The 11,780-nt window shown below is 39.2% G+C and overlaps 1 protein-coding gene across 1 annotated transcript in view; it reads right to left on the bottom strand.

Moving 5' to 3' along the window:
* The window catches only part of ptprub (protein tyrosine phosphatase receptor type Ub), a 253,128-nt gene that overhangs the window by 69,305 nt on the left and 172,043 nt on the right, over window positions 1-11,780 (bottom strand). Inside the window, exons 8-9 of the mRNA XM_016276630.1 lie at window positions 6,196-6,513; window positions 2,917-3,026 (exon numbers count right to left, since the gene is read on the bottom strand). Coding sequence (XP_016132116.1) covers window positions 2,917-3,026; window positions 6,196-6,513 — 428 coding nt within the window. The remainder of the gene's footprint in view (window positions 1-2,916; window positions 3,027-6,195; window positions 6,514-11,780) is intronic.

Genomic DNA, 11,780 nt, shown 5'->3' with positions numbered 1-11,780 from the left:
GATAGATAGATAGATAGATAGATAGATAGATAGATAGATAGATAGATAGATGAGCCTGACAAACTTTCGGATCACAAACGTGCAGAGCATTAGAACATTAGTGGCCTAGCATTAGAGTGTTGACTGCAGTGTGCTTCTGGGACTTAGGAGACATTTGCTGCACCTGTACCCAGCCTCTTTTAAGATATGAGGCATGGAGGATAGTGATGGGGGAAGGATTGAGGGGGAACACAGTGCCCTGTGAGTCTTTTGTCGGCGGTGCTCAGAGCAAAGTGGACAATGTGCTAATCTGAGAGAAACGAGAGCGAATTCTCCAGGCTCTGCCTCTCTCTTATTCTTTCTCTCTTCATCTCTCTGTATGTCTGAGAAGATCAGGCTGCTTGAGCCTGAAAATCTGTCCTTGCCTCCACTTTATAGGTCAAGCCTTGAAATCCCCTTTAGAAAACATCCTTGAGGCGACTGTGGTAGCTATGGCCTGGGGAGAAAAAGAAACGTGTGTTATCAAGGAGAGATAACTCAGTAAGTGCAAATGGTAACGGGGGAGGCGCCTGATGGACAGAGGTGGCATTCAAAAAATGCGTTGATCTCGTTTCGGGCCATAGCTGAGCCAAATGATGGATCCATAAACAAAAGCGACTTTTCCTCCTGAGGTGAGATGAGTGTTTTGGAGCGTGACAGAAGCACTGTTCTCACAACTTTTTAGTGACTGACTGAGCCTGAATCATGGACGAGGAGAAAGGTGACACTGAGGCAGGCAGTGTGACCAGAGAGAGAAAGGGTGTGAGAATGTTCTGGAACAGAGGAACAGAGAGACAGATGCTGGCTGTGGGAGGCCCACCAACTTTCCATTGAGCAGGCCGAATCTGTGTGCACTGAACGGAAGAATGAAGAAACGGTTTAAAGGCTTTTATTAGACTGTTAGCTATCCTTCTTTTTGGGACAAAGTCATAAGTTTTCTTGGCAGTTCTGATCTACTAATCTTAGGAGTACAATTATACAATGATATAGATTTTTTTGGTACACAAAACCACACTGTAAAAATGATTCTTAGATCCTAGAAGTAAATAACAAAAATAATCAAATATTCTATTTTTTTGGTTTGTCTTGATTAAGTAGTGCAACAGAGCAATTTGTAAACTAAATAAATACAAATAAATAAAAAATAGAAAAACTCAAAGTCATGCAAACATTAAATTATAATTAAATAATGACTTTAAAACTCATGTTGTAGTTCTATGGCCCATTACCATGCCTGCACGTGACAGTGGGACAAAGCAGCACTTTTATATTTTTTAAGATTTTGTATCAATAGCTATACAGAACATCAGATAGACCGACAGACAGACTGACAGAATGATAGATAAACAGAATGACAGATTGAATGACAGAATGATAGACAGACAGACAGACAGACAGACAGACAGACAGACAGACAGATAGATAGATACATAGATAGATAGATAATGAAATTACATAATGATTATTTTCCTACTAATTAAAAATCATCGACAAAAAGGTTTTATATAATCAAATTTAGATTTTATAGAATGATAGATAAATAGAAAGACAGATCGACAGAACGATAGATAGGTAGATAGAATGATAGATAGGTTCATAGAATGATAGATAGGTTCATAGAATGATAGATAGAACGATAGATAGACAGATAGATAGAACGATAGATAGACAGACAGACAATGACAAAATAATCGATAAACAGAACAACAGATAGAATGGTAGAACGACAGACAGACAGACAGACAGACAGACAGACAGACAGACAGACAATGATAGAATAATCGATAAACAGAACAACAGATTTAATGGTAGAATGATGGAACGATAGAACGACAGACAGACAGACAGACAGATAGATAGACAGACAGACAGACAGACACAGACAGACAGACAGATAGATAGATAGATAATGAAATTACATAATGATTATTTTCCAAATAATTAAAAATCTATGACAAAAAGTTTTTATATAATAAATCAATAAATAAATTTTTTAATTACATTTTAAATACATTTAGATTTTATTTACACAATTGGGGCTAAATAAATGATTCTTTAATGGGTTGTATGTGACATTACCTAAGTAATGACTTCTTGACATCATCTCAAAATTGTTCCAGAAGCTTCTACAGCAGCCACATTCATAAAATATTGTGGTGCATTGGTAAAGGCTCAGGACTGGGCGGGTGCTGATTCAGTCCGTTTGAGAACTGAGCCATGAGCAATTATCATTGTGTCCTCAAGCAAAGCAATGAATCCCAGATAGCTCTAGGACAATTGTCCCAGTTAATGAATATGGCTGTTCTATGATGACATCGTGGCAACTATTCAAATAAAGCAAGATTCTAAAATGGCAAAAAGTTTAGGAGACAGCATATAGAACTTAGATAGAGACATCTTTCTGTCATTTACTAACAGATGGCTGGTGCAGTAGGGACCAATTAGAGGGAGGGTTGGCCTTGGTGGCTTTTGTGTCTCTGGCAGCATGCAGAGTTCCAGGTCCAAATCATGACTTCATACATACTTTCTGCCTGTCACTGACTTGAGTTGAAAAAGAACAACAACAACAACTCAGCACTTCCGGCCCACTAGACTGAAACTCCAAATTATACAGGGGTGGTAAACACTCGCATTCCAAGGTCTTCCTAATACAGCCCACTGTCAGTCAGGTCTGTGTGCGCACGCATGCGGGGATCATATGTTAGCGGCACGTTCATAAATAATTTAAACTGGCAGTCCAATTTTAACACACAGTGGGAAGTTTTGTCTTTCAAGGGTTGTGGATCATCGATATTTCACCTGGTAAAAACGCTGACTCTTCAGAGAGCCAATCTCTGCGGATTCAGACAGCTTGAGAGAAATGGATATGAGTGCGGTAAAGAGCAGGAAAGCACATACCTCATACTGCGTGATGAGACCGTTGGGTTCCACTGGCTCCTCCCACTTCAGGAAGATCATATCTTCCAGTGGAGTGAAGGTAAGAGACTCGGGAGCAATGCCTCCGGGAACTGTGGGAACCCAGAGAAGTCACTGGTTATGAATGAAGAAATGGAAAGATCCTACACTGTCAGACTAGTAATTTCACTAGCATTTACTCAAAGTGAGAGGGTTAATCGCTTAAAGTCCCCCAAAGGTCAACTCTAATATCCTCATTACGGCTGCTGTCATTATGAACATCTTAAGCAGGCCTTTTATGTTATGAACACAGACTCATCCATTATAACTAATATAAGTGATTCAGTACTGTTGTCAGGTCACTTGAATATGTGATATGGAATCAAAGAGCTAAAGAGATCTGCTCTCCAGATTTGACGGAATGTGGCGGTCTGGGAATCCCGTTAAAAACAATAGTGTATGATGTGTTTAAAATAAAATAAAAATAATAAACTTATTTAAAATTAGAAATGTTGCTTTAGCAGCTGACTGAAATAAAATAAGTTTAAGTTGAGGTACTAAAACTAAAAGTGAAATAAAAATAAATTAAAGTTAAATATAAATATTAAACAACAAAAACTAATAAAAATGGGGGAACATACTAAAATTACTCAAATTTAAACTAAAATTAAAATGAAACTGAAAATATAAAAGCAAATTTAAATATTAATTAATACTATAAATGCATGTAAATAACAAAAATAATCAAGGGGGGAAAAAAACAAAATGCACCAAAATAATATCATAAAAATGGTAATGACTCATGATTTGTTCCCTGTTAGATTTGTGTTATTTCAGTCTTTATTAACAGAAACCTTAGCCCTCTACTGTAGCTCTGAAATATAATTAGCACTTCTGCATATTCACATTTTGCTGTATTGCGAGTTACAAGTTACAAAACAATTGAGAACCAATGGCTTTTGACCTCCTCACACAGCATACTTGAATGAAATTTGAGAGCTACTCATAAAAATATAAATGTTGTGTCTAAAAAATATATATGGCTTCAGAATAATTGAAAGAATAATTGTACACGAGTCAATATCAATAGCTTTTGAGTTTTGTCCTTTTGGAGCTTGACAGCCCTACATGCTATCAAATGCATAGAAGAAAGAAGAATGAGTTTTCTTAAAAACTTTTTTATTTAACTTCACCAAATTCACCAGAAAGGCCATGCTACTTAATTAGCTACATCAGTTAGGTTTGCAAATGTACAGCAGAGTTACACTGATCAATCAACCACACCGGCATGAAAGCAGCCTTAACCAGCCTGGAGCAGCGTGGAAATTCATGCTGGTCGAAGCTGAACTTCTCAGCAGGAAATACAAAGCCTGTGCGACAGAAAGAAAGGGCAACACTTGCAGCTGATGATACAGCTTTTTTTGGCTGATTAATATTAACACGAGTTCATTAACAGACATAAACGCTGGCAGAAAGAATGAGGAGGAAGTGGAAATGGTGCTAGAGAGACAGATGATGCTCTGAGCTCTCACACACTGCAGCAGTAACACATCAGCAGATGTTTTCACAGCCATTTGTGCTCTGTCACTGAGCCATCCTCGTTAGCCCTTGGGTATGTGCACAGCGTGTGTGCGCAGGGTGATAGTTGGTGAGGCAGAGATAGCCGGTGGTGAAAATAACACGCTCACTCAGATTGAGTGCAAATCGCTGACTCCATCACTTTTTCTTGTGACAGGCCATGAAAGAAAAGAATTGCTGATTGAAGCTTCAGAGGAGTGTTGATAATTGAGCACTCCCTTTCCTCCCTCTCTTTTTCTCTCTTATTTCATCATACTTCCTGTCTGGGTGAAACGCTAGTGTTTCAAATTTTTCCCAGAAAATTATTTTGTCCTTTAGCCAGAATTTTTTACAGCCCAAGCCGGTTGGACAGAGCACAGAAACGGGCATAAAAATCTTCCCTGACCTCCTCATGCTCAGCTCCCTGGAGAGAATAATTAAAAATGAATTTCAAATCCATTTGGGAATGTCTGTGTCTTTATGATTGTGATGTTGAACAGATCTAAGGGAAACATTTTTATTCAGAAGACTCCAGAAGTAAATACTTCAACCCTATAGGAACAACTTAACTTTGTCAACTCTTTTTTCTTTATGTGTTAATACCTCTTTCCCTTTCTTTATTTTTTCATTCAATAATCCATTCGTCTTTTATCATCCAGCCACCAATCTATCAATTTTTTCTTTCTGGTAAATGTTTGATTATTTACTGGAAAATAGCTTTCAATCACTATCTTTTGAATCCCTTACTCGTTTTGAAGCCTCATTTCTCTAAATGATGAATAAGTGAGCTCTTAAATGGACAGGACTTGGGAAAGTTGGCTTATTTCCATTTGAACCTTGTCAATCATGGACTTTTTCCACAAGACTGTGATAACGCGTTTCAACGGTCATCAGCATCATAAATCCTTGAAAGTTTTTTATATTTAGATTTTTTTTTTAAATGTATGTACATTTATAACACTACTTTGTATTATATCACCTTTGCATCAAATTACAAAAGAACTAGTTAACGCTAATGCAAGGGTGTTTCTAATGCAGCGTCTATGGGAGGGACGGTAAATTTGACATCATTCTCTCTTCTGACTACTGTTCGCCGTGATTTTGCCAAGTAAGACATGTTCCTGGATCAACATCTTTTGTTGATCCTGGATCAACATTACTGTCCAAAAATATAGACTTAACCCAATCCCTACCCCTAAACCTAACCCTACCCATAATTTATTCCTAAAATCAGAGGGAAATGATAGGTGAATAAGAAGGGCGTAGAAGCATCTAACCCTGACTGTAAGCCTAAAACTGACATTTCTTGAAAACGAATCCCTCAATTCTGATTGGTTAATTGGAATGTTGTTCCAGGATCAACAAGGATGTTGATCCAGGAACATGTTGTACTTGGTGAAATCACGTTCACCTCTGACTGCCGTTGTCAGTCTCTCTCAATTTTTTTCCTTTTTCTGAAAGTCGTGAAAACATTTCGTGGAGTTTTTCTTTTACTATTTGAGCAAATGGGAATGCAAAAACATATATTTGTGGTACTCTCCCATTCCCTGCTCTCTAAATTAACCCAACTATGACGACTTCCCACATTTTGTGACACGTTACACAATTTGTCCTTCATGATGAGACATCTGCGCTTCCCCACTCTTGAAACCCAGGCACCACAGCAATAGAAATACAACAAATGACATATACAGATTAATATTCATTGAAAGTTCTGCTACTCACTGTCCTCCTCAGTTTGAAACATGACCTCCTTCCCTTCCTTCTTGCCCTCGGTGTTGGCGAGTGCCAGGCGTATTTGGATGGTGTGAAAAGGAGGCAGATCTCTGAGGGTGAAGCGTGAAGTGTTGTGCTCCACAGCCAGGCATTCTCTCACCGTGGTGTTGTGCCCACCGCCGCCCCCTGCGGTCGTGTAGCGGTAACACAAGGAGACCGAGTACGTGTGGCAGCGGGTCAGGTTGAAGGCCGGCGTCTCCCACTGCAAGGTCAGCTGTCGGGACTGGATCTCCGAGGCTCGAAGACCACGCAGCGCCCGCATGGGCTCTATTGGAATAGAAAACGGTGAAACATTTTGTTAACATAAGCCAAAAATGCAGGGAATCTGCACAGGGACATCACCAGGTCACAAGACTTCTCGCCTACCCCATCCACCACAGCCAGGAGGCGCCACCACGGTCAAAAAGGTTGACGGACCACCTGCTAATGAGGACACAACTCATGCCAAATTATGTTAATTAATTCCACAGGCTGTGGGTTGTACTCTCTCTCCCGCCATTTGCCACCTCTGTGTCGCTAAGCAAATCGAGTATCTGCCTGCACCTCGTCCAGGGGTCACGAGCCCCGTTCAAGGACACTCAGCTCTGCCAGTTACCGTTAGTGCAAGGTCGTTGCATTAGGCCAACTATTTTTGGCATAACTCACATCTGTGTTTGTACTTTCTTATTTACCGGGGGCAGAAAGATCAGTGACCACCTTTGGTGTATGTGATATAAAGAGACAGAGGAAGCTACTGTCTGTAGGGTACACAGCAACCTTAGTGTTTCTCACCGCGAGGGAGGGTGAACCAAGGACATCCAGCCTCACTATCAATGAGCGCATTTGTCACGGTCCATTATTAAGACAATCAATGCATTTTGGTCAAACATATCTCCACATAATGTATTGTATTTCTTTGTTCTTTTAATGGGACCTGATGACTAATGGACCCAAGTGGGAAGGTACAACAAAAGGGATGTGAAGTGCACACTTCCTGTGAAAAGTATGAGGTCATGGCTCAAGGTCTTTATTGTTCCTCTCGAACCGATTCTCAGAAGACATGCTCTTAAGAATTAGGATTACTACTTAAGGTAAGGTGAGGTAGCTAATGCACCAAGACCGTAAGGACAGTGAATTAGAGGAAAAGCATTTCGTCTTGAAGTCCTCAGAGGAGAACGTGTATGGATCGCAGAATACTAATTCACTCGTAACATTAAGCTCCGTTAATCCTGAAATATCTCACACATCAGAGAGCTTTCACCACATCTCTCTACACATTTCCTTAAGGTTTATATTTAGATTTACATTTCGTTTCATTTGTAGATTTACATTTAGATTAACTTCCAGCGCGATTGGATTTCTTATCAACAGAAGCACTTAGTGGACCTGAAAATGACACGAATGAGCGATGTTCGTTTCCTAAAATACACATTGAATGTCAAAAGGTCCCATTTGCCTCCACAGGAAATGTGACCAAAATAGAGTGATGATCATCTTAAAGGAACTATTGATTGTTAGTTAAAAGCAAACTAATGGGATGCTGTTGGCTTGTGTCATCTTTAAAACAATCCAAGAGTCTACACTGTGCTCTTTGAGGAGCTCAAAAGGGCCTTTTGTGTCACCCTACTTCCCTTAACCTATTTCGAAGGCTTTGTCTGGATGCCAAGAGCAGCGCTTCGAGCGCCCACTCCTTGGCTCCCGTCTGAGATGGGACCGAACCCAGAGAGAGCAGCCAGGGGCCTGGGGCAGCATGTCAATTCCTCACGGGCAGCTGGAAGTCCAAACAAGACCAGTTTCTGTCCCATTACTCTAGATAATGTTGATACATGAGGTAGTCCTGAGAGAACTAAGGTTATACAGTGAACTAATGGGCATGAAGTTCTGGTCGTTGGCTTGTAAAAGGAAAAAGAATGGGAAACATGATTCTGTGATATTTGGGGTAAAATAATTTATATGGAGATGGATGGGAGTGGGTGTAATCAAATGTACATAAGAGCATTCGTATTTGACGTTAAATTATGCGAATAAAAATCGTGAACGAATAAGCTGCTATATGTTATTCTCATTAAAGACACTTATTAAAGGGATAGTTCACCCAGAAATGATTTGCATCACTTGCGCAGTCGTACAATATTGTGAAATATTATAATAATTTAAAGTAACTGTTCTATTTTAATATGTTTTGGAGTGTAATTTATTCCTGTAATGGCAAGCTGGCTACAGCCACCATTCTTTCAGTCTTCAGGGTCACATGATCCTTCAGAAATCATTTTAATATGTTGATTTGGTGCTCAAGAAACAATTCTAATTACTATCAATGTTGAAAATAATTGAGCAACACATTTTTGATGAAACCATGACACTTTTTTTCAGGATTCTCTGATGTATAGAAAGTTAAAAAGAACAGCATTTATTTGAAATAATAATTTGTAACATTATAAATGTCTTTACTGTCCTTTTTGATCAATTAAAAAATTTCCCCAAACTTTTGAAATATACTGTATATAGTGAGCAATGGTTGTCAAGCTCCAGAATGAACTATAAAGCACCATAAAAATGTCATAAAAGGATTCCTGACTCGCGCAGGATATTCAAGGTTTTCTGAAGTCATACAATAGTTTTGTGTGAGGAACAGACTGAAATTTAAATCATTATTTACAGAAATTTTTACCCTACTCAATCATCACAGATTTCAAACTTGGTGCTCTGTCTTTTGGCTTATTCCTCACACAAAGCTCCATTCAGAAAATGTATACAGCATAAAATGCTTTTATTGTGCTTTTGTCCCTTTTGGAGATTTTGCAGCACTCATCACTATCAGCTTTCATTGCATGGGGAAAACAGCAGTACGCTGTTGAAAACATCACCTTATTTTATGCAAGAAAGAAAGTCAAACATGTTTGGAATCTCACAAGGACGAGTAAATGATGAGAAAATATGCATTTTTGGCTTTCTTCTGCAGAACACAAAAGATGACGTTTTGAAAAATATATTAACTCTTTTTGGCCATACAATAAAATCAATCAATCAATCAAATAAAATTGGCTTTTGTGTTTGGCAGAAGAAAAAGTGATACAAGTTTGGAATGTCACAAGGGTGAATAAAATATTTTGCATTTTTGGGTGCACTGTACCTTTAAGTGATTACAATCCAGAGTGTAACTCACTCCAATGAACACCTAAAGAGACCTAGCAGCAGGTGGAGGTCCATCTGTTAACCAGTCTGCGGCAGAAGTACAATGTTTGTCCCATTCTTCCATCTTTTTCCCCTTTCTAATCTCCCTCTCCTCTGAGGAATATTCCTTCACATCACATCCTGCTCCTAATCACAACAACGCCTCATCAAGCACACCTGGCGAAATGTCCACCGGTTCCCTGGCTGTGCCCACAGGACTGTGCCTGCTTTCATCATTTTTATGTAGGTCACTACCTAGAGTCGCGCACCAGGATGCAATCTTCAGCTGCAGCCAGAAACAACCTAGTCATCTCATCATTCATTTCACTTTCTTCCAGTTTTTTGGCGGAGAAGTCACCCAAGGTCCTGGAAGTATCTAACGTTCTTGCAGTGAAACCCAAAATAAAAATAAGCTGCTAGGAGAGAGAAACCATATAAGGTGAGCCTAACTACACAAACAAATAAACTAACAAGATCTTGCTGGATGCCAGAAAGGGATATATCAACGGGGAAGATTTTCAGCATCAGGCCTGTGTACAGGAGGTAATGGCATCCCCGGATGGAGGCCATTTTGTGTGGCTCATATGGAGCCAGAGAAGATGATTACAGTCACCTTTGTAATGGAGGAGGTGGATTCACCTGCTGGATGAAGAAAGATGAGCTGACACTTCTCTCTATCCAAAAAGTGAACAAAAGAATCAGGGAGAAAATGTAATAAAATAAATATCTTCTTTTCTGTTCCACAGAAGAAAAACAAGTAATTCAGGTAAGGAACGACACGAGGGTGAGTAAATGATGACAGAATGTCCATTTATGGATGAACGATCCCTTTAAGTGAAGCATACTTGAAAGATCCATGACCAGACCTCTAAAGACTAAAATGTCCCTCCCTTGATAGCTGAAGCTAATGCATTTAGTAAAGAACCATAAATCCATCAAATTCAGTAAAAGATTAAATTTATAATAAAAACTATTGAAGAAGATGCTACAAAACAAACATCTTGTCCTGCAGCAGTGGCTAAGCCTAATATTTTTTATAACAGAGCTCTCTGGAGGCTAATCTGAATATCGAGTCACATGACTGTAAACGCTAACCCCCTTTCAACCGTGATTAATAAGTCATCACAGTGAACGTACCAACGTATGCGTGTGTGTGTGAGCAAGCGCTGTCAAACAAATCAAAACTTCATAGCCTCTGACACAACATGGCGTTCCCACTAGCACACTTCTCCAAGCACTCAATTATATCTTCGACTTCTATTGAGTTGACGGCAGAATACATAGGAGATTTGAGCATGAGCGGAGTATGGAAAACCTCATTTTACTTCCAATCCCACTGATGTGCTTCTATTGAGTCAAAATTACATCTTCAACAGTTCAGCAAATATGACAGCAGCTTAAACAGCCCCAATATTCATGTGCAGCGAGGCACCACTGGGAATATGATGCAAATACTCCATTTAAAGAAGAATTTCAATCTAGACTTAATGTGGAAGTGGAAATGGAAACAGTAGGAAATATTTAGCGTGAACGTCTGCTCCTCATTTTCTCCGCCTTTCTTTTAGAGACAAAAGCTGTTTAAGACAAAAACGTGTCTCGAAGTGACTCACAGACGAATCTTTCTCGCTCCGACTCTCTCGTCTTATCTGCTGATGTCTTTTTCTCCCTGCTATGTCATTCTAAATCCTCCTGTGTTGTCATGCTTTTCCGCACTCGCTTTTTCACCTGGCTGCCTCTTTTCGTCTTGCTTGCTGATGAATGGTAGGTGTCTGGTCTCAGAAACAAGCTGGGAATTATTGTGGTGTGTCATTTAAAAAGGCAGGCAGTGATTTGTGTGATAGCATGTGTGTTTGGAAGCGGATGTGGTGACCATTACTATGTTGACCAGGTCTGGGTCCAATCCTCAACCTGCATTTTCACTCTTGTTTTCACTCAGATAAAAACAGGATCAATCATCCTAATCACACCCTTTCCAGGACTGAAACAGCTGGATGTGGTGGAGACTCTCATTTGCAGGTAGAACCATGCATTACCGACCCCTCGCTGTTTGTTTTGACAGGCACAAGAAGGTGCCACAGGAGAGATGCCCACAGTTTCGGTTCAGAAAATTGAAGTTCCAATTAATCATCCAATTTTTCAGAAATGGATATATTTTATGAATCAGCATTAAACACTTGACCAAATTCACATGCTGTTCAGTAATTGCTGATGTCACACATTTTTTGCAGTCTTGGTTTGTTTAATGTTTATGGTACATGGTATGTATAGTTGTTCTGAATAAATACTGTGTAAAATATGTATTCATTTACATTCTAAAATTAATTTATATATACTGTATACAGTATGTGTATATATATATATATATATATATATATATATAT

Source organism: Sinocyclocheilus grahami, unplaced genomic scaffold, assembly GCF_001515645.1.
Source record: "Sinocyclocheilus grahami isolate Dianchi unplaced genomic scaffold, SAMN03320097.WGS_v1.1 scaffold104.1, whole genome shotgun sequence".
NCBI classification, from domain to species: domain Eukaryota; kingdom Metazoa; phylum Chordata; class Actinopteri; order Cypriniformes; family Cyprinidae; genus Sinocyclocheilus; species Sinocyclocheilus grahami.
The sequence above is the reverse complement of the archived record's forward strand: the minus strand, read 5'-3'. Positions and strand labels throughout refer to the sequence as shown.